Source organism: Malurus melanocephalus, unplaced genomic scaffold, assembly GCF_030028575.1.
Source record: "Malurus melanocephalus ecotype Western Australia unplaced genomic scaffold, MMel_1.1 scaffold_1159, whole genome shotgun sequence".
Taxonomy (NCBI): Eukaryota; Metazoa; Chordata; class Aves; order Passeriformes; family Maluridae; genus Malurus; species Malurus melanocephalus.
In genome coordinates, this window is record NW_026624391.1 from 32,224 (window position 1) to 55,431 (window position 23,208).

The 23,208-nt window shown below is 40.8% G+C and overlaps 2 protein-coding genes across 4 annotated transcripts in view; one reads left to right on the forward strand and one right to left on the reverse strand.

The window, feature by feature from the left end:
* Positions 1–19,035, reverse strand: part of LIMS2 (LIM zinc finger domain containing 2) — a 35,846-nt gene extending 16,811 nt beyond the window's left edge. Inside the window, exons 1-4 of one of the 3 annotated variants that reach the window (XM_057387225.1) lie at positions 18,825–19,035; positions 5,483–5,642; positions 5,249–5,315; positions 4,830–4,950 (exon numbers count right to left, since the gene is read on the reverse strand). In XM_057387225.1, coding sequence (XP_057243208.1) covers positions 4,830–4,950; positions 5,249–5,315; positions 5,483–5,642; positions 18,825–18,835 — 359 coding nt within the window. In that variant the 5' untranslated portion in view covers positions 18,836–19,035. Of the gene's footprint in view, positions 1–4,829; positions 4,951–5,248; positions 5,316–5,438; positions 5,643–17,672; positions 17,694–18,824 lie in introns of those variants that run through there. The other 2 variants (XM_057387224.1, XM_057387226.1) reach the window with 2 other exon arrangements.
* On the forward strand, positions 1,959–3,120 carry GPR17 (G protein-coupled receptor 17). Its single transcript, XM_057387227.1, has one exon. The coding sequence runs from the start codon at positions 1,987–1,989 to the stop codon at positions 3,016–3,018; it is 1,032 nt and encodes a 343-aa protein (XP_057243210.1). The 5' UTR covers positions 1,959–1,986; the 3' UTR covers positions 3,019–3,120.
* Positions 19,036–23,208: the final 4,173 nt, after the last annotated feature.

A 23,208-nucleotide genomic window follows, 5' to 3' on the forward strand; every position in this document is an offset into this window, starting at 1 on the left:
AACAGGTGCCTTAAAATTTCCTTTTTTATTTCCTTCTTGTAAATTTTTCCCTATCTCTGTTCCCCTCCCTGGTGTAGTAGTAGTCTTAGTAGTTTTTAGTAATAAATCTATTTTGCAACTKAAGTTATTCAGCCTGTCTGACCATTTTYKGGAGCATATACATACCTTTCAATTATCCTATGTTATCTAAAAGCCATAAATGTTACTGTTAATTGGGCTTTTGTTCTCCCTTCWGCCTCTCCAGTGGCAGGGTGGGGAGGGAACATCGTGGGTGCTTTTTGGCTTTCAGTCAAGTTCAATCCACACCAGACAGACAAAAAATTTTGGCCTCCTCTGTAAAACTTGTGACCTTCACACAAAAAAACTGCAGCAGGGCATTTTCCTTTTGTATGTGAAAGCACAATTTCACAAGTATTTTTATACATAAGGACAAAAGGGGTCTACAGTCTTCCTTGCACATGCAATTGCAAATAACWGCAAGGTAACAACTTGTTATAAATACTCAAATCCACAAGGGTATCCAGGCAATGCATGAAGTAAGAAGGACCCTTTGTGGCCATTGTAAGAAATTCCAATTTCTGAATTTCATCCMGTCTCCCTGCTGTTGACTTTGGCTCTTCAGCTGTGAACTAAACAGAAGAAATGCAGCACATTAATCTCCAGCTATTCCAATTTTCTGTCCACCTGAAAGTAACAGCAGCCAAACTGAAGATATTAATTACCTTGGAATTTTCTTACATTTYCCAGTATACTTGTTTGTCCTTAATCCCATTTCAGTTTCTCTATGATCCAAATATTTTTAGACATCTGAACAATGATTTCTGTTGGGGAGGTGGATGCAGTGCAAAATGRATGTATTTAAAGATGTACTGAATATTATGGAGAAATCATCAGTCAGTACAAAACGCAATGTTGAGCAYAATGGAGGTGCTGCTGCACTTACTATAACATTTCTAAGGAATCCAAGAAATAAAAACAATGCCAGAATTTCAGACTGCTTGCATTTCCCTACTACCTATATCCACAGACAAGCAACATATAAAAAGCCATGGGTAGGCTTTTATAGAAAATCCTATTGCATGCCTTGTTGATGCTGTTCAGGACATTACAAACAGCGACTGGCAAAGCTAAGATTAGTTTTACTACGCTACTGCTTGGAAAAGGCCTTGGATAAGCTACAGTGGAGCTTGGACTTTTGAGGGAGGAAAAGAGAGAGCTGTGCTGGAAGGTAAAAGCTGCAGGGAAGGGTGACACTTTGACAGGTGACTCACAGCATGGACATTACTTAAAATCTTCCCTGAGTCAATTYGGTGTCAAATGAGATATTGCTACCCAACATCTGAAAAGTTTCCTTCTATATTGGAACTAGGTGTATTTGCCTTAAACACAGGACTTAGGACTAAAATAAACCTCAAAGGTTTTCAGAAACCCTGTGGATTTTTTTAATAACACRTGGCCTGTCTTCTATCTCTTCTAAGAACATGACATATTCTAAGTTAGGTCACCTTACAACAGATACCTGAGCTCAGAAAAGCTGACTCATTAGGAACTCCTCAGCCCTGAATCAGGCTTTAAAATTAAAATATGGCAAATACTTTCTAGTTAGACATACAGAACTCACTCCTACTCCTCTTAACCAGACGCACAAGCATCTGGTTATGCCTGATCTTGGCACAGGCTGGAGTAAAGCTCATCACCAGCTAGCCAGCTCTTCATGGGAGTTCCTTCCACATGAATTAATGCTCTGGTAAACACAGCTGAGAAGAGGGTATTCAGAATTTTAACACATGGTTTCAATTCAGACTGACCTGTCATATTAAACACTGAGGCTAGCAAACAGGAGACAMTGCTGACTTTCATGTGTGTTTTTTGGGTCTTTTGTTGGGGTTTTTTGTTTGTTTACCACAGATCAAGGCACTTTTGTAATACACTGTCTCAATTCTCTCACATTTAGGGCTTCTTTTTCCTTCATAACTGTGGGGAAAAATGAATGGACCAGCAGATTCAAGGTTGCTCTTCAATTACTCAAATCAATCAAATTTTGCTTTGGAAACATCAGAGCAATGTGGCAAGGAGACATACCTTGAGAACATCCTTTTTGCCACTTTCTACTTTCTGGACTTCATCCTGGCTTTTGCTGGCAATGCCCTGGCTCTTTGGCTTTTCATCCGGGACCAAAAGTCAGGCACACCTGCCAACATTTTCCTGATGCATCTTGCTGTGGCTGACTTGTCCTTTGTGCTGGTACTTCCCACTCGGCTGGTGTACCATTTTTCTGGTAACCATTGGCCTTTTGGTGAGATCCCATGCAGACTCACTGGCTTCCTTTTTTACCTCAACATGTATGCCAGTATCTACTTTCTGATGTGCATTAGTGTTGACCGTTTCCTGGCCATTGTGCACCCTGTGAAGTCCATCAAGCTCCGCAGGTCCCGGTATGCCCACGTGGCATGTGCCTTTCTGTGGCTCGTTGTTGGGGTGGCAATGGCACCTCTGCTGCTCAGTGTGCAGACAGTCCAGGTGAAAAACACAACTGTCTGCCTGCAGCTCTACAGGGAAAAAGCATCACGTCATGCCCTCATGTCCTTAGCAGTGGCATTCACCTTCCCCTTTGTTACTACAGTGACTTGCTACTTACTCATCATCTGGAGCCTGAAGAGTGGGAACAGAGTTGAGAAACACCTGAAGGAAAAAGCTGTCAGAATGATCATCATGGTCCTGATGATCTTTCTGATTTGCTTTGTACCTTATCATGTCAATCGCTACATTTATATTCTCCATTACAATGGGAGCAAAGCTTCCTGTGAAAGACAGCGTCTCCTGGCCCTCAGCAATCGTATCACTTCCTGCCTCACCAGCCTCAATGGGGCATTTGACCCTGTCATGTATTTTTTTGTTGCTGAGAAATTCCGTGAAGCTTTGTGCAATCTCTTTTGTATTAAAAAGACCATAATGTTACCTCAAACATATGAGGGTAAGACAAATGAAAGCTCACTAAGTGCTAAATCTGAACTGTGAACATGACTCTTGACAGTGCTTTTCCTAAGAACACCATCTTCCACCAAAAACAGCTGAGAGCACAAATACACAGCAAGACTGTCCACCCAGAGTGAAACCCATCCTGAGAAGGGAAGTTCTGTTGGTTTTATGCAACTGCCATTAACAAGGACCCCTCTGACTACAAAGAACATGTGTGCTTGTCTTGCTGAAACTGCAAACAGAAGGACAGTTCTACTGATTTCCAAGATGTGAAACTGAGGGCTGAGCACTTAGGAATAGAGAAGGGGGCAAAAAGGAAATGGACCTATATATTTCTTTGTTTTCTTTAAGAACCTAATTCCCAAAGCACTCAATGCTCCTTTCTGCACAATGCACACAGCCTTATTTAAAATTTCACATTATGCCAGCAGCAGAGATCCACTCCCAAGACAGACCTGCCTGAAAAATCCCACATTTGCACATCTTTTTCAAATCCCTGCATTCAAAGCGTTTAGATGTAGTAGAGAGAAAAGAGGTACTAAATAGTGACAAGAAACAAAAAAAGACCCGAATGATGTAGTGAACCCAGTCTGGACTGGAATTAAGACAAGAAAAGATTCCTAGTTTAAAGATGGTTTACAATTCCTTTTCATGACTTATCTAGCAAGCCTATTCCTTCACTATGGATAAAGTTGGGATTATCTTTATTCTCACTGATACAAATTGCATCCAGCAAAATATCCCTGGAAGTGACAGGCAGGCTAGGGCAGACCAGGCACAATGAAAAGTGAAAAGAAGAATGCAAGAGTTTCCAAAAATATTTCCTAGAAGACTGCTTCAATGCTATGGAGACAAATACTATAGGAAACCATGTGAGAGGTGAAATACATTCCTATGTAGAAACACACCCCTATCTCTCTGCTATGCTTTTGGGAATGAGTTCCTTATCATTTTAGATTTGGTCCACAGATTACAAAATCAAACATACTTTATCTTGCCTGAACTGCTTTTATCTTGACTGCTTTTCCAAAACACTTTAAGTGCTATTCCAACAGCCCATTCTAGCAAGTTCAGGTGCCAGAAGAAAATCAATTATGCCCAGCTCAAAAAACTAAGGTACGGTGTTTGATGCAGGATGAAAAAGGAGAGAGAATTGAGAGGACTCCCTGCTGGACAGGCTCAAGTATATTTTCTTCCTCCCTTTGCTATTTAGAGAAAATACAAACTCTACGAAACTACTAGGCTATGCTCATAACATATGAAAGCCTAAAATTAACACTGAATTGTGCAACACTGTCTGCTAACTGCTGGATTGTTTTAATTTCTTATAATAGTATGCTTTTGTATAAGCTCCCGTTTGTGTTTTTATTTCTTATTTCTGAATTAAATGCATTATTCAACCTCTAGGATTCATTTTTATATTTCTGTATTAAAAATGAATGATTTCTGAAGACCAGTGGAATCACATGCTGAAAAGACTTTGCTGTAATCTTTGTGCTATCCTTTTGCCCTTTTGCTACATCTTGATTTCCTGCTCAGCAATTTACTTGATAAATAGCCTGCCTGAGATGGCATAATCCCTTTTTCTCACTTATGCAGCCTTTAGTTTGAAATACCTGAAATCTCTGCCTTCTGCCTGAAATGCCTATCTCTTCAAGAACCCATCCACTAGCCACTAAAATCTGAGTTTCTGCATGTTTCATTGGGTGAAGAATTTCTCACCTAACACGTAATTGCTTAAAGCTTCTTCTATGCCTTTTCAAGCTTTCTTTCTCAGTGTATAACTAACTGTCCATACTCAGTATCTCACTACTATATCAATAACTTTCCAACCTCCTGCTCCATCTTACCTTCCAGCATTCTTCACAAAACCCAAATCAGCAAGGGTTACATTACAGAGTTCACAGCGGAAACATTCTGGGTGCCAATTGTTGTTCATTGCCTTGATTACACGCCCAATAATGAACTCACCTGCAAAAAAGGAAAGCATGAGATGGATGCAGTTATCAAAATCTACTGTCCTTCATAGTCCTTCCACTTTATTCCACATGTACTATTACAGTCTAACTTTGAAAAAAAAAAAATTATTCCCGCAACCAGGATAACCCCAAACCACTGCTGGAATCATGCTTTGTGCCCAGCCAGAACTCCTGGCTCCTTTAAATGACCCCAACAATCCTAGCCCAGGGCTGGATGTTACAGCAAGGCTGAAAGGTTTGCACAGCCCTGTCGTTGTTACCCCCCGGTGTTAGTTTCTGCCACATCTTACCACACTCCCCGCAGCAAGGAGCAAACAGCATCTGGAAATCATGCTCACAGTACTTCCTACCTTCAAACTGCAAACAAAACAAGAGAGAAGGAACTGAATAATTGAACTGAACTACTTAGGGCTAAGAAATAAAACATGCAAGAAAGATGACAATTCATATTTCTGTCAGAATCTTCATTTAATTCCTTACATTTTACCAGAGCTCTTTCTCTTCCACCCAGTCTGAGAACGCACCTCATAAAAGAGTCCCTCTGGGAACTGTCGAAAGCACTGAGCACACACAAAGCAGTTCTCATGATAGAGTTCCCCATTGCTGTTCACAATCCTCTCTGTGGGATCGAACCGCGTCTGGCAGCGCTCACACACCGCATTTGCCAGAGCATCAGACATATTACTGGAATAAAGACAAGAGTAAGAACATTTATGAACACCACATTCCCGCTGCTTTAAACACCCTTTTATGTGAAAAAAAAAGGTAAATCAATGAGTCAAGGAGTCACTGATATCCGTTACAAATAAGGTTCTGACAACTCATACGTGGCAAATGAGGTCACATAGCAGACTCACCTATTGCACACTTTCGGCTACTTGTATTGGTTTTGCTTGGCCCAGGTTGTTGTTTTTTTTTTTTTTTATTGGGGGGCGGGGGGCACAAAGATGGTTCCTGTGAAAAGTTTCTGGAAGCCTTCACCATGTCCAGCAGAGCCAGTCTCTAATGGCTCTGAAGATAATGGACATGCTGCTGGCCAAGACTGGGCCAATTGGAGATGTTGGTTACGCCTCTGTGATAGCATATTTAAGAAGAAATCACAACAGATTGTGCACATAGCTGCTTCTAGCCAGAGAAAGAGGAGGAAGTGGAGAGATTTGAGGGATGCAGACACCCAAGGTAAGTGGAGAAGGAAGGCGAGGAGCTGCTCCAGGCACGGGATTCCTTTTCAAGACGTGGTGATGACCATGGTGGAGCAGGCTGTCCCCCTGCAGCCCATGCAGTCCATGGGGGGTACTGAGATCCACCTGCAGCCCGTGGGGGAGGTGCCCCACACTGGAGCAGGCGGATGCCTGGAGGGGGCCATGCTCCAGTGGAAGACCCATGGAGGGAGAGGTCTTGCTTCCAATATGGAATAGCCTGGCCTTGGAGGACTGCTCACAGTCCATGGGGGAGATCCCCACGCCTGAGCAGACGGATGCCGGGAGGAGGTTGTGTTGCAGTGGGAGACCCATGGTGAGAGAGACTTTGCTTCCAAGATGGAACAGCCTGGTCTTGAAGGACTGCACCCCGTGAACGAGGGACCCCACACCATCAGCAGTTTTGAGACAACTGTCTGCTCATGGAAGGGACCCCACAGGGGAAGCACTCCTCTCCCTAAGCAGCGGAATAGATCCTGGTGATGAACTAACCAAAATGCTAACCCTGTCCCCCTCTGCACTGTCAGCAAGGAGGGACAGGGTGGGGGGAAGAATGGTGTCCTTAGGGTTTATTTTACTCTTCATTATCCTCATCTGACTCTGTTGGTAATAAATTCATTTTTCAACTTAAGTTGAGCCTGTTTTGTCCTGGGCGCATTTTTCTCCCAGTTCCTTTATCTCAACTCATGAATCCTTGCATTAATTATCAGRTTTTTTTTCCCCTCTTCTGCCCAGCTGTAGTAGGGGAGATCAACCAGATGTGGGTGCCTGGCATTTGGCCAGTATCCAAACCATGACACTACTTCACAAATATTTMAACCCATTACATCATCCTGCTACTAGCTCATAGCAAAGACCCACAATTTTTCATAAATCAGCAGTTTGGAGAGCAGCAAGCCCAATGGTCCAGACTTCTTGGGCCTTCTGGTCTCAGGATGTGCATGTTTGTGGATTTTCTGATGTGTAATAAGCACTGATATCCCACTGCACTCTCCACTGTCAGAAGTAATGGCATTTCCCCCTCTACTCTCCCCTGTCCTGACAAATTAGTTGAAACTGTCAAAGTGTTACAAAGCTATGGGCAGCTATTGGCTGGCTTGGCCAATACCTCAGCTTCATTCCCTCAGAAAGTGAGGCTAAAACCCCTAAGCCACAGTTATGAACCATATAAAGTAGATTTCCTCTATTTACCCTAAAATCACTGTAACCTCTTCCACAAAATTTTCATGGTTGCCACCATGCTAATATAGGTTAATACAGTTTTAAAATCACATATCACATGTGCAAACCGGGAGGGAAAAATTATAAGGCACGTCTCAATTTCTTGTTGCACTGTGATCTTTCTTTTAACCATCAGCCTATCCAACAGTGTAAAACCTCGATATTATTACATTTTTAGATATAGAAAAAAAATTTTATGCCTTCTGGCCACCCTTTGAATTCTATGATCGGAAAGATTGCAGTTTCATAGGTGGAAGTATAAAAAATTGCCAGCAYGTCAAAAAACCCTCAAAACTATTTGAATAGTACTTTTCCTGAGGCATGTATGTATAAAATGCAAGCTAGAAAAAACCCCTGCAAATGAAGCTAGCTTTTCAGACTCAAAGTTACCTGAATTTCCATTGTTAGTGTTATTCTACAACCCATCATGCTACTTTCCCCATCTCTTCATGAAGAACAGTAATTCGACAAGCTTTTTCAGGAGCAGAAGATTCTCTTTCCTTTGGTCAGACATTCCCCTCAAAAACAGGCCAATGTCTGTATTCCAGGGCTTTGTGCCTTGAGCAAGCTGGAATGAGCAGGGAGCAGCCTCACATTCCTGAGGTAACACAACCAGCCCTGCATTCCAGCTAGCTCAGCTGAGCAAGTGTCTCCCTCTGCAGCCTGCACTAATATCCTAGGCTGTGACCTGGAGTGACCCCTCAGTAAAAACAGACTTTCTTTCTCCTGCTGCAATTCCAAATGAGGCAAAAACCAAGCGAGACCATAATTGTCTCTCTTATATGGTGTATGGTGTATCAATTTAGCAAATATTAATTACAATTTGTTTCCTTATGGCAGTGAGGAGATGTAAAAAAACAGATATGGACTCAAATTATGGACAAGAGGAAATCCTGTAATTTYATAAACTAGAGATCACAGGTTAAAGAAACATTTTTTGCCCTGACATAGTACCAAGGAAATAGATCAATACAAAAAATATTTGCAGCAAAACCGACATCTAATTGGCTTGGTTTTCTTCCAGCTACACCACGCAAATGTGTACCAGGACTTGAAAATATAATCTTCCCATCAAGCTCTTTTTCCCTCTTGAAAAATTCAGTTCCTAAATTCCAAGAATTGAGCTAGCCAACAGCCAAAATTAAGAAAGATCGATGCCATCATAGTGAAAAATCTCCTCTGGGAAAAAAAAAAAACAGGCAAACCAGCAAGTATTACACGCTAGACACTAACAACAAAGCACCATTTGATATTGCGCTTGTAGGATATTTTTCTTTATAAACATTAAATCAACATTTTAAAAAATCGTAATTTTCTTTCCACCAGTGCCAATGCCAACATGCAGAGTTAACTCTGCTAGACAAGACTGGCCACCTCCACAATGGTATTTTGCAACAACYAAACCCTGCAATCTGCACAGTCACGTTCCTGCATGAAACACAGTGCAGCCATGACACGTCACACCAGACATCATGGAATACTCTTGTCCCAGAAGAGACTCCCAAACAAGTCCCATGGCTGTCTCAGCAAAAAAGATAATGATGACACAGGGACTCCCTCGTGACGGTGCTGCTGATGCTGACAAGATTTCCTCAAAGGTGTAAGAAACATGATCAGGATACAGTCTGAGCTGTCCATGCAAATGAGCTAATGAGTGTGACTCATTACTCAAATGAGAGAAGCTATTAGTCCAGGAAAATATAAACAAAAGAACCAGTACAAAAAAATAAAACAGTTCTCTGCCTCAGCTAAAACCCAGCTGAAATGTTTGGGAAGAGCGAGACTTGCAAGAGTCAACCAAACCACATGAACTCCTGACCAATGTATCTCCTGTAAGGCAAACCAGGAGCTGAAGCTCTGATAATACACAGCAAGGATTCTGCATCCCTGCTCTTTTTCCATTTATAACTCTGCATCCATTTTCACCTAAGACATTTTTTTGTTTTGTATTCAAGCTACAATTTGCCACTTCAGCATTGCCCTAAAGATATGACCTTGCATTTATTCTAACGTTTTTACTTTAACATTTGCCAACTTCTTAATTTCACCTGAGTGCACACCCCTGTGTGCCTTCTTGCTTATACAAAACCAAGCATTTTTTCAACTAGCTCAAGGTTGAAATTAACCAAAGCTGGAAGGAAGAGGGAGCASAATACTAATTCAGAGCAGTTTTATGATTCAGTTTGCTACGCTGCTGCAAAAGTACTTCTGCCAGGTTCATGGGGAGAGGAAGGGTAACACCACAACCATACTTTCGAYGATGTTACCAGGAGTGAACACAAAGATTTGACTTGCTGTGCAACTCATCAGATAYTTACATGTAAATCTCTCCCACAAAGAACAGTCCCCAACACAGAGCACTTCTTCTATTCTGTTTACTCATTGATTTTTTTGTTTTTTTAGTAAAATAAAGAATCTTCCTCTGTTTTAAAAATAAGCTGGTGACACAAAGACAGGAAAGGCTATTAAAACATGATGAGATCAACATCCTGCAGTTGTCCTGTCTTGCACAAACCCAAAAAATACCAGTGTTCAAACAATGATTTTCCCAATCTTTCATCATTATGTGCAGTATCTTTAACAAATTATCTCTGACAAAGTACCTAATTTACAAAAATGGGCATTATTTACGAGACCCATTCTGTGCCACAGGTACCGGTACTTAGGAATATTTGAAAGCATTTTACCTTCCTCTATCACTGAAGTCAATATTACCTCCTTTTTTAAACATGTGTTCATGGAGGTCTACCACTGATGACCAAATCAAAGAAAAAGAAGCAAATTTAATAATTCCACTGCTAAGAGMTTAGAAGAGGAACTCCAGCCTTCGCCATCACATTAGCAGAGTCCATTACCTTAAATGTTGTTGCTTGACAAAATGAACAATCAGGAGAACTGATGAACAGGCTCAGATTTTGCCTGAGAAGGAAAGCAACTGCCAGAGTGAAGAGTGCTTCTGTCACAAAAGCTCCATCAAAAAAAAAAGTTCTCTTGAATTGGTTTCAAAAGCTTTTCAGTTTTAGCATCAAATAGAATTCTCATTCTTCACAATGCTGAATGAAGAATTGCTTTAACAGTGATGCAAAACCTTGCAAATACTACAAAAAGAAAGCAAGACAATACTTCGAGATACAAGAACCCAGAGCATTATCCAGACCTCAGCAGACAGCAAAACTTATACTGGGGAACCATAAAAATGTATTCTCTGATCATTTTGGTCTACCAGTAGGAGCAAGAGTATACTAGAAAATATCATAATAAGATCACATTTCTAGTATGTATGCACAGAGATAGGACAGTGAAACATCAAAACCAAAAGAGCTATCACCACTTGTGTACRTCACAGATGTCAATAGCCAAGACAAAAACCAGAGCACTCCAGGAGAGGGGCTTGTTCCCACCCCCATAACATGTCTGAGAATTAGTGGCTTTAAATCCTCAACGTTGACAAAGACACAAATGAAATCTGCTGGGACCATAAGAGACTTTATAATTAATTTCACAGATAATGACTAATGCAAAGACAAAAGAAAGAGGAAGGGTGTCAGTTCACGAAAACTGAAAAACAGCTGAAAAAMCAGCCCTCAACTACCCTTATTGTTCCAAAATCTCTTCGATGCAATKAACTTATCTGGACAACTTGCCCAAACTCAATTAACTCCTTCAGTGTTATTATTAAACTTGTTATAAAATGGTGGAAGAAAGTAATTCCCAATTGTTTAATGGATGACTTGTTGTGCATTTGTTAAACTGTTAAACTGTGTAAATAGCTCAGCGTTTCTCCTTCTGCTTTCATTGAATTTTCAGTTCATTCTAAATTTCACTGGCTAAATTTCTSTCAGTATATTTTTCTTGAGGTAGTCCCAAAACTCGCAGTGAAATAAATATTTTTCTTTCTTATTTAGAATACAGGGACAACCAAAATGAAGAAAAACATAAAAATGCAACTTAAGGTCACAACACAAAAAAAACCAATCTCTCCTTGGGCCTATCAGCAACAGCAATTTATGAATAGCAGAAACCAGGGGTTTTAAAAAAAACAAACACATATTGCAGCTGAGACCAGAGTACAAAGTCCATACGGTTGACCTGCTGGAAGCTGCAATCAGGCAGACCTTTGAAACCACCAGCAGCAAAGCCTGTTGGTATTCACACAGAAAAAAATCGTATGCCATGAGTATTTGGAAGTCCCTCTCAACACCAAGCAATGCTTATTGCCAGTAAATTATGACCAGCTACTTAAAAAGACACACAGCAGTGTTCACTCAGGCCAGGCAAACATCAATCACATAAAGAAATGTACAGGTTTTAAACAAATTATACCTCACACAGGAAAATCATGCTTTTGTTATCATTAAGCATGTAGCACTTCACCCAGAATGTCTATTTGATAAATAACTCCTTACGCACATTTAATTTTTCTCTTTTACACTTCCATTATCTCAAAGAAGCTTAAATTGGATGGGTTTTTGCCAGCACTGATAACACAAGTTGTACCCCACATGTATTCATCAATGATCACCAACTAGCAGCAGCACTACTGTTGGATTACTGTCCTTTGCCTTAAGAAAGGACATAAAACTATCAGGGCCTATCAGGAAAGAGAAGCAAAAATTATCACTAGCTCAACATCCATGGATAAAATACAATAATTCAGGAGAGAAACYTCTCAAAGGCATCAAAATCTTCAGCACTGTCACCTGCTCAATAAAACCAAAATACATTGGCTCTATGCTGACTTTGATTCAAGAACTATGTGAAAAATGTACTCAATTTTATTGTACATCTGCTTTTTCAGCGCTTTTCTTTCCTCTCACAGATCCCTTCCACGCTTCTCACTTTTCCTGAATAGCATTCTCTCCACCCAATGGCATGACCATTTCCTTCACTAACCTTGTTAGCCCCTCTCCTCACTAAATTCTCATACATTCAAACCCACAGCTTTGTGTAAGAAAAATAGAAAATTTACCAAGTAACTCAGAGCTATTGGCTAAAAGGAAAAGAGCAGGAAARGTAGGGTTTTAGTGAGGGATACATAGTTCATATTGAGAGGCCAAACTAATTMCTCAGTTCCAGGTAAGCATCAGGACTACTTCCTGCTAAGAAAAGTCTGGAATTCAGCACTCCTGACTGCTAGAAAATCTCCACTCCTAGATGTTCACTGCTCACTCCAGTGACACGAATTTCTGTTTTCATATTGCTGCTGCAGCTCACAGTTCACCCAAAACACAAGAAACTAGGTTTTATAAATAAAAACTCCTGTTAATTTCTCTCCAACTAACAAAAATTCAGAAGTAAAATGTTAATGTGAAGCATGGGAAATGTACTGATCATATCAAGCAATGGAATTTTCTTCACTGATTTAAGAAGCTATGGTTCACATGTTCTCATGAAGCAGCTACACTTGAAAGCTGCTGTTTCTGCTGGATTTGAGTTATTTACAAAAACTAAAATCAACAAGCTTGCTATTAACAGTATATGTAAAGAATTGTTTACTGAACCTTAAAACCCAAGGAATTATAGAATTTTACCAACATCTTGAAAAATCACTGCCTTTCACCATTTTTTTTTACTCCGACAGTGACCAAATTCTTCACCATTAACACCACTAGAACTAATGCTGGTTCTTAACAGTCTAGCACAGAGCTCGAAATTGGAAAGGTCCTCCATTGCTGCTTTCCTGTTATTGTTAAAAACTGAAACCTTTCTTATCAGGAAAGTCCTTTCCCTCTTAATCTACTAGGAAATTAAAACAAACAGACCTCATCCCCTCCGGCCCTGTGCAGACAATTCTCACTTTAAATAAAATAGAACCACTACCAGAACTGAAAATCTATCAAACCCTGGAAAATGTTTAACAATGCCATTCCCTTCATCTTGGAGACATACCCACAAATCCCAGCTGCCTTGTCTGTCCTGTTGCTCAGCAATGACCCTGTGCCACTCAGGCGATCCTGCCGGCGCTGATAAAGCTTGGAGGCTGCCAGCTCCCGGAGCCTCAGGCCGGCCATGGCACCCAAGGCCCCTCTGCAGGAGAATGCAGGGACACAATTGGAGCAACACCAGCAGCACCGATACTCAATGAGTCACCTCCCTTTGGGGAGTTGCCTTTACATTTTAGAAGAGCTAAAGCAGGATGCATAGACCCCCAATCAAGCATTGTTCTTACAACCTGTCTGCCATTTTGCCACATTCCAAAAGATCTGATATCCTCTTTGCTGTTTTCCACTAGTAATTACCTATTTAATGCAGCACACTAGGGGCTACATCAGCACCTCACTCTGTGCTAGCAGAATGCATGTGTATCAATGTCATACGTGAGGTAAAAAACCCAAAATTCTGAGTCTTCATGTAATTAAGCCACTTAATTCAAGGAAACTTTCTGATCAAAGCACAGAGAAATGCAGAAAGGCAAAGTAGATTACTAGAGATCTTGACAGCAAACACTATTGTTTACTGCAGACTAGTATCTGCCCCTGGCATCTCCAAGTGTTTCCTTCCAGGCTACCACACCACACCATGTCTTAAAGACAATGCAAATAAGAGCTGCTCCTTCCATTCGGACAAAGAATATTCCAAGAAACAAAATTGCAAAGACTTCTGCTTTCCGCTCTCCAAACTCCCTGCAGCCGGCAGCAGTGGCACGCAGCAATGGATCAGGAAGCAGGGAGAAGGAACATACTTGACATTCCAGTCTCCAGAGTTTTCTGGTCTTCAGGCATTACCATCAAAAATATCATAGGAGTATTACCAACAAATTACTTTTCAGTAAATTGTTAAAAGAAAAAAAGAGCATTTTTTGTAGCATGAACATGAAATACAACTCGACAAGCTACAGAGGCAAAAAAATGAGGAGCGATGACTTCATGAGTTCTAAATGAGTATTAACCCGCAGGAATCCCTCCTGACATTTAAAGAAAAACAGAAGGGCTTACTGGGGCCCACCAGAACAAGTATGATTAAAGAACAACACACTTTCAAAACCACAAATCAGCAACCTTAAAATCCACAATGCACCCCACATTTCATTGGGAGTTTCAGCTCCTGACCTGACAGCAATCAGCCACTATCACTTTTTTCAAACTGTATTGTTTATCTGTTTCTATTTTATAATATAAATGAAATAAAGAAAAATGCCCTCCACACTGTGTGTCTGCTGACCTTTGAAATCTTACAACAATAAATCAGTTTTAAAATGTAAGATCACCTTTTTACTTCTAGCACAAAACAAAATATTAAATCACCACAACATTAATCTTCCTTATCCTTAAGCAATCTGACAAAAAACCTCCTTCTCTCTCAAACACGTAAGTTTTTACCTGACTCATACGTCATTTTATTGGTTTTCAAATAATCACTCTTCCATGGAAACTATGACTTGTCTTCCTCAAAAGGGATGATGATAGCATTAAAGTAAAAAAACTAAATCACAACAGCAAACATCCTGTCTGTCTTCCCATCCCACAACACAAGCTCACTCACTCCTTCTCTTGCCACCTTACACATAAAGAGTGAAAATGCACGGGTGTTTTTTTCTTTCTCTCTTGACAGATTGCTTTTAAGAGATAGGATTGATGCCAAAATCTTACAGGTGGTTACTTTCTGGGCCAAAGCAGAAAAGAAAGCAGACAGACTTCTTTCAGGCATTTACAGATGCTTCCTCAGAGAAGCATCTCTACGGCCCCAGAAGAGACTAAAGGCCTTCCAACAAGTTAAAGTTTATCTAGAGGGACACACAGAGCAGGTTTATATCGAAAGATTAAGATTAAAACCACATCTTCAACCCAGAAGAATAGAAGTAGCTGCTTCTAACTCAGAGACATAAAGTATCTCTTATTTGATACAGGTACTTTCTACTCAAGGCCAAGAACGGTTTGTAATATTGTTGTCCTTCATATTCTCTCCTCTTTCAAACCATTTACTTGCAACAGTTTCATGTACAGCAGCAGCAACTCTCTGCTGAGTTTAGAAAGCATCTAACCAGACAGCCTAACTGAAAATAATATACCGTTATTTCTTACCTTCACTGGATTAGGAACAATCATCAATAAGCATATCTACAAATGCAGCTGTTCTTCTTTTGTTGACTACAGGAAGTACATAGGCGTATCCAGATCCCAGTTTGACCAAGTACAATAATAACAAAGATTTCTTACAAAAATAATTATGCTCCGAAACACACACTTGGGAAATATTTTTTTTTTCTTCAGCTTTGTATTAGATTAATTTCTAAAGGCAACACAAAACAGCCTAGGCATTTTTTACCTTCGGGATTTCTGATCAACACCACAGCAGTAACATCTTAAAGAAAACTCTCAGTAAAGTCTTAAAACTCTCTACCATTCTTGCTTAGTTTCTGCTTTGGGCATTTGACAACATTTTGCTCACTGGTCATTCACAGATCTTCTCTCTTTGTAATAAGCCCACTATGAAGACAAAAAAAAAAAAAAACCAAAAAAAACCAAAAAAAAGCAAAACAAAACCCAGCCAAACAAACGAGAAGAATCAACCCCACCCCAAACTTCTACAATCCTCAAAAAGTCGAAAGTCAAAATAAACAGATGGACTAAATACATCAAATACAATTCTAGAACTGGTCTTCACTTATTGGTAACAAAGCACCATAGTTAACTTCTAAATGCTCCAAAAATCACATCAACTGTATTTATCAACACTGAAAAACACAGAACTGCTTAGAGTCATACTGTTTTTACATCTAACACAATACCTCTTATACAGAATTTTTAAAAAATATAATTAAAGCAGCACATAACTTCATGAAACCAAAAAGTGCAGCCATCAGGTCAGGGAGGTGGTTGCCCTCCTCTACTTCCCCAAGAGCCCAGCCCAGACCTTGCAGCCACAAGTATTATTTCTCAAATCAAATTATCTAGTTTTCCATTTTCTTTAACAAAACACAATCCTCACACTGTAATAATGTAACTAGTGATATATGTAAGATTTGCATTTCATTTGCTGAATAGACACCTAATTTTAGTATTTTTTTACCATAAGTACAGATAAAGAAAGATGTGTACTTCTTTTTCCTGGAGTTATATTTTTCCCTGAGGCTAAAAATCAATAATCAAATCACTGCAGTTTTTGAAATTCAGGAGATGTCCTCTGCAGCCAAATGAGACAGAATACAATGAAAATGGAGTTATTTTTCATGTATTTTAATATTAATAATGCATTGGTAATCAGAGTACCTAGAGGAGAGTTCTTTCATATTTCTACTTTATAGGAAAGGTGAAGTGAAAAAGAATATTGTTTTAGCATGTCATGTTTTCCAGTCTTCCTCATTTTAGAACACTGTAAAACAACATAGTCGTTCCCTGTGTCAACAGTTTCAAGACCAAAGGCATATTTACATCCTATTCCTGACTCAGGAAGATTCCCACTGATGAATATTGTGGGGATGCTCCAGCTGTGGAGCAGTTCACCTACTCCCACAACCCTGAAAACCCCAAGTCTCAAAAGCTGGAGAACATCTGACTACATAAAGCCAGCAGACTTGAAAAACTACTACGTAACAAACATGGAACAATATCTGGGTACCACTCAGCTGAGTGACCTGCAGCTGGATCTAAGGAAGCACATTCTCAGTGCTGAATTCTTTCCAATGCCATAGGAATCTGTACTGGCCTGAAAAACAACACTGAACACGGTGCCTGCCAATAGCATGGGCCAGGCAAGGCGCTGAGCAGTGCAATGTTTCACAGATACTGTAAAGCTTTGCTGGGAAACCACTACCCTAAATGGATGATACTATTAACAAGGAAACAGTCAGCTGAGTTACAGCTGCGACAAACAACTTGGCTAGAATTCCTGGGAATGACAGCAGACTGAACTTTCGAAATGTTCATAGCTGACAAACTTCCCAGGACAAACATGCCTGAAAATATTAAATAACACCTGTATTTTCACAAACTAAAGCCAAGGCCTGCTTRTTTTAACAACCCTCTGAAAAGGAAAAGGAGATGGAAGTCCTGCATCACTTTGAATTGCACACTTTGCAGTGTCTCAGCTACCTTGGAAACTGTCCACCCAAGCTCACACTTCACATCAGAGCTTCTCACTGAATAGTGATGCACTTCAACATGCAAATTTCAGAAGCACAGAGAGAAGGATTAATGACCACCAGCACTTTCCACTGTCCTCCTGAATGACTTCCCCCAGGTAAGCCTGTCATTCTAAACAGACCCCTGCCGCAGTTCTGTAAAAATAAAACCAGCTGGCTTCATAGAGCCACAGTTCTTCCCATCTTATCCCCATTTAAGAGCTGGATGGGTACCCTTGATCTGTGAACATTTAAGGCTCCCGAGTCTTCCTCTAGCTGCAAAAAAAAAAAAGAACATAAACTTGTAAATACAGGCCTGTTTCACACGTCAGAAAAATAAAAAGGGACCATTAAAGACACAAGACAATACCCAGAGGAGTTTTGAGCATCTACAATCAATCACCCAAGAGCATCAATTTGTCATCACAGAGACCAAAAATAACACATACCCTAACCATAGATGAGTATATACAATTATTCAGTAGGTTCTCACACTCAACAACTCACTAATCAGGATCCATTCTGAATAATCATAAGAATCTGAATAATATAAACATCAAGACTTGACATAAAACAAACTGCTCTAGATCCATTTCAGTACTCCTAGTCACGAAGAACAATGTTTCAGAACAACAGTAAGATCGTAGGTCATGAGAATGAGTATCCTAAAAAGGACATCCTGCTAATAGTAGTATTACCCCTTCATGCTTCCCATCTCCAAGACATTTCACAAAAGCAAGATCATTTTCACGAATTGCTCTATAGCGTCTGGGTTAACATTAAWGCACTTGTGCAAAGCTTCGTAAAATGCCAGTAAATGTCTTCCCCGCTGCTTTTCTCATTTACAATTAAGTTGCTTTACGGCGTTCTCCACAGTCAGCATGAGAGGAGAATCAAGCTCCAGACTTAAACAGCTCCTGAAACATGTTAACTCCAAGGCCAGCTCGAAGAAAAGGAGAATAAATCTGTGGAGCTGCGTAGATGAGTGAAAAGGGCCCTGACGGGGCAGCGGCGCGGGCACAGAGGGCACAGGCTGCCAGCCTGGGTCACGCCATGCGGCCACAGACAGCCCAGCTGCTGGTCAGGCACTGCTCACATCTACAGCTGCTTCCGGCCAACTCTGCCTCTGGTCTGCCCTTCGCTGTGTCCTCGTACATGGTACAGGCACAGCGGAGCAGCTCTGCGCTCGCGTTCCCGGCCGGAGCTTGCCCCGCTCCGCCTGAGCCTCACAGCAGCAAAGCGTCCTCCCCCGACCCTTCCCACCAGGCCCCCCACGGCATTACCCAGGGCGAGCAAGAGCGGTTCCCGACACGTCACGGCCTGCTTAGGGTGGCGAAGGCCGCCACGGCCCAGACCCCCGCCCGGCTCCCCTGTGCCCGGCCTCACCTGCCCGTCATGGCGGCRAACCCCTCGCTGCCGCCGAGGGGCTGCGGGGCGGGCCAGGCGACTCAGCTTCGCCGCGGCGGCCCCGGCGGGCAGCGCTGACCCCGCCCCAGCGGCGGCCCCGGCTCCTTGGACGTGGGCGGGCACTGCAGCCCGCAGTGACTCAGGGCAGCCCCCCCGACTCCGCACATACTTTTCCTATAAAGGGAAAGAAATATAGAAGAGCGAGACCGCGGAGCGGGGCGGTCGGGGCAGCTTTGCTCCTCGCTGCCTCGCCTCAMTTGTTAGTAAACACATCGCAGAAATCATGAGTGTTGGGTGGAAGGGGCAGCACTGGCCAAGCCGCTATGTGGTACGCAGTGACATACACCGCACTGAGGTAACTTTGTTCCTGCGATCAAAGCAAGCCGCGCTTCCAGCCTGTTGCGCGGGCTGCTCATCCTTGCACACACCCCCTCGGCGAGGGGAAGCGGTGTCACGGCGTTTTACCCTTTGGGTGCAGAAGGCTTCTAGAAAGTGGTCATGGCAACCATTGTTGCTGAAGGATGAGGGACCACAAGGAGGGCCCCTCCAAGTGCGCCGTTTTTAATAACATGTAATCCCTTCTTGCCCATGATCAAGCGATCTCTCACATAAAATGATCCACCAAATGTCGTTGGAAACTTCTGTCCAAAAGGAATTTCAAACTTTGTTTCCATCTTGTGAGTTAGCCTGGTATATTGTGACTCACCATTGTTATGTGAGTTGTTGCATCTTGGGACTGATAATGATCTAAAAATGATCTGAGCAAGACTCCGCAACTTATATAATTTTAAGTTGTGAARTAGGTATGTTTATTGCAGCGCTGGGTGAGCGGGAGGTACTCCTCAAAGGCGCACACACYGCAGCACGGGCACYGCTTGGTATATATCAGGTTACATGTTACACATTCACCGAGTTTCGCAATTCGCCTATACATATGCATAACCTGTTCCCGCTTTGTATTATAATGAGTTTAAAAGTCATTTCTATGCGCTCACCCCTGCGCGGTGTTATTTGGTAGTGGGCTCCGGGGGTCTCGGGAGGAAGTAAAATACTCATCCTCTTGTCTTGAACTTTTCACCTTTCTCTTTTGCGCATGCTCTCTGGGTCYCWGGCCCAAGTCCAAAACAACAACTCTGGTTTTGTCTAGAGCAGGGGTYCCACGCGTAAGGGCTGGGTTACAGTCTCTGCTTTTGTCAATAATCTTTTACTTCTCATTCTGCTTTGACAAACACAATCTATGTTAAGTAAGCAATATACATTGTCTAGCAAGCAGTTTCTAACAAGTTACCCTGTAACTTCTAACTTCTCTGCATTATTTTCTCTTTTTCTATAAAATTAGTAAATTCTTTTACTAATACATATACTTTTTTTTCTAATAAACTTTTATGAAAGGTGTCTCTCAATGCTTTACTATGTGCRTTTGACAGAGAAGTTAGAATCATTACTCGCTGTAACATTCGCTAATTCTAAACAAATAACACAAAAGATAAAATGAAGCTAACACTAACTAATAATAAAAGAACAACAATAGGGTGACAAAGTGTATTTASAGTACTAGTTGCAGTAGGTGACCACCCAAAGAGCACATCCCACCAGTGATGACTTGCATCTTGTCCTGCCCTTTGCAGGATTTTGCTTATCTTTTCTGAGTTATGATGTATAGTAATTAAAGTTTTCTTTCTATTTTTTTTTTATTTCTTTTAAAATTTTAATTAAGTCTTGATGCTTTACTAATTGTTTTATTAATGCAAGGTTCATTCTAATAGGTATGGGTGACAACTTGTGGTACATAGTGTAATTAGACTTTATCAATTGGTGGGATACAACTGGAGCAAAATACGAAAAGTCACACYCAATTATYTTAACAAAATTAYAGATACAAAAATTAGAATAATTCTTAACATTTAAGSTTATGTTATCACTATCTATCTTTATAGAAGCACAAACAGTCCTTAAATACACACAACCTTGACTAATATACACAAGCACAGTCTTTTGACTGGAATCTGGATGGACTTCGAAGTGGCAAATGCCTTGCTCTGTATCAAGGCATATGTCCTGAGCATCAATTGTATTGCTTTCACAGATAACTCTTGTTGTTCTCGTGCAATACAGGATTTTAAATTTACAGTTTGCTACTTTTTCTCTATTATCTGGGCTTATAGCCTATGTTCAGAGGGAYAGAGCACTGTTCTCTCATGGTTTAATCCTAATGCAACAATGRKATGGATAATATAGATAGGAGCATTGCGTACAGCGAGCACAAAGGTTGTGGCCATATTGTCAAAAGGGTCATAGGTAAAGTTTACTAGGGTCTATCAAGATTGAAATTTTCTTTCTAGATTAGTGGAATTGTCCCAAACAATTTTCTGAATTTCAATGGGAAAAGTGCCTTCATTACTTTCTCTTATAATTAAGGTAGCTGCTGAYTGTGTCTATAGTTGTGCCTGTATACAACTAAGGGCTAAGGATGTTCTAGACCATACTAAGTGCATTTATTAATTTATGGTCCTGTTCTTTAACTTCTTTTCATTTTGGTAACACTTTTGAAACTTGCTACTGTTTACTCCTTAATGATAATAGAGAAGACTGTAGGGGTTGTCTTAATTTTAAAAGTATACTAACAGTCTAATTTATTTGAACTAGTAGAAATTTTGTCATGCTTATCAGTAAGGGTAGTCGAGACACTTATTTGGATTGCTTTTTTATAAGCATTTCTATTAACTATTTAACATTTTATTTTGATTACTTTACCTATAGTCTTCTGAAGTTGCTACAACCTTTGTTTTTCTCATTCTTGTCTTGCATATACTTGATTTTTGTGTATAACTACAGTTAACAGATTTAAATCTTTTACATCAGAATGCCTTCTCATGGATCCAGTATACTTCTAGATACTTTGAGACCAAGGCTAATCAGTATTGTCCTGGCTAGAGGTACTCTCCTATCCCTGGATTATAATTATGATTATGAGAAAAATAATTTTCTTGGTTGAACTTGCATGACCTTCCATGGAGAATTACAGGCTTTCTTCAGTTTGGTATAATGAATCCAGGCGTTCTGCTCCTTGATTTTAATTGCGGTGTAAGTGCTAAGGAGTGGTCCTTCTGAAATGGTCCTTCTCACTGTGGCTCCAGAGTTTTTCCTGCAAAAGACTTGACATATACATAATCTCTAGACTGAATATCACATACAGGACCATCTAAACTTTGACTTCGGGTTCCGGCTACATGCTTTTTAATCTTTCTGCGTGGCTTGCCCAAAGCCACCATATAGATGGTCTCTATTTTTTTTTGCAACAATACTTTAGCTACTTCCTGAGTAGCTAAACCCTTGACAGTTCTGGTGGGAAAGGCTTYTGGYCACCYTGAAAAGGTATCTGTTAATACYAACAAATATCAATACCCCCCTTTTCTTGGAAGTTCTGTGATATCAATTTGCTACTTCTGTCTAGGTCCATGGCTCCTTCTAATTTGACTAAGTTTTATTTTGCAAGTAATTTTGGGTTTAGTCTGGAGGTAAATGTCACACTGCTGGGTTACCTGCTTGATGGTATCTTGTAAATGCCTGGTGATAATTTTATAATTTAGATAATTATACAGAGCATCTACACTCCAGTGTGTTTTCTGATGTTTCTCTCTAATTGATGACTACAACAAATGAGAAGGTATTATTATCTCTCCTTTTGCTGTAATAGCCCATCCTTCTTGGTTATATGTTTCTTTTTCATCTTTATTTAGGCTTACCTTCTAGGGAGACTTTCCCATCTGGGATCAGGGCTCCTTCTGTTGTTATCTGACCATTTGCTGCCCTTTTTGCCTCTCTGTCTGCCACTTTATTTCCTTCTTTTAATTCAGAGCTCACTTTTTGGTGTGCTTTAATGTGCATGATTGCTACCTTCTCAGGTAGCTGGGCTGCTTCCAACAGCTGCAATATTTCATGTGCATGTTTGATATGTTTTCCTTGTGAGTTCAACAGTCTACTTTCTTTCTAAATGGCTCTAAATGCATCTGCCATTTCCAGGGCACGTGTCGGAGCAATTATCTCAGCTTTCTGTACAGAGGTGTTTGTTGGCAAAGGTCTAGATTCTATTACCTTTTTGCAGGTAGCAACTGCATACTCAGCGTGTCGCTTTCTACTAATAACATAGCTGCTCCCATCAGTGAACCAGGTTTCTGTGTCATCTAAAGGGGTATCCTTCAGATCCCAACGACTGGAGTATGTAGCTTCAATGGTTTCCAGACAATCGTGGTGTACTGGCTCTCCTTCATTTTTGCTGATGAAAGAAGCTGGGTTGACAATGTTAGTCACCACTATTTCTACATCATCTTGTTCTACCATGATGGCTTGGTATTTCAAGAAC

Coding starts and splice junctions, on each gene's coding strand:
- GPR17 (XM_057387227.1), top strand. CDS start 1,987: ATGAATGGACCAGCAGATTCAAGGTTGCTCTTCAATTACTCAAATCAA.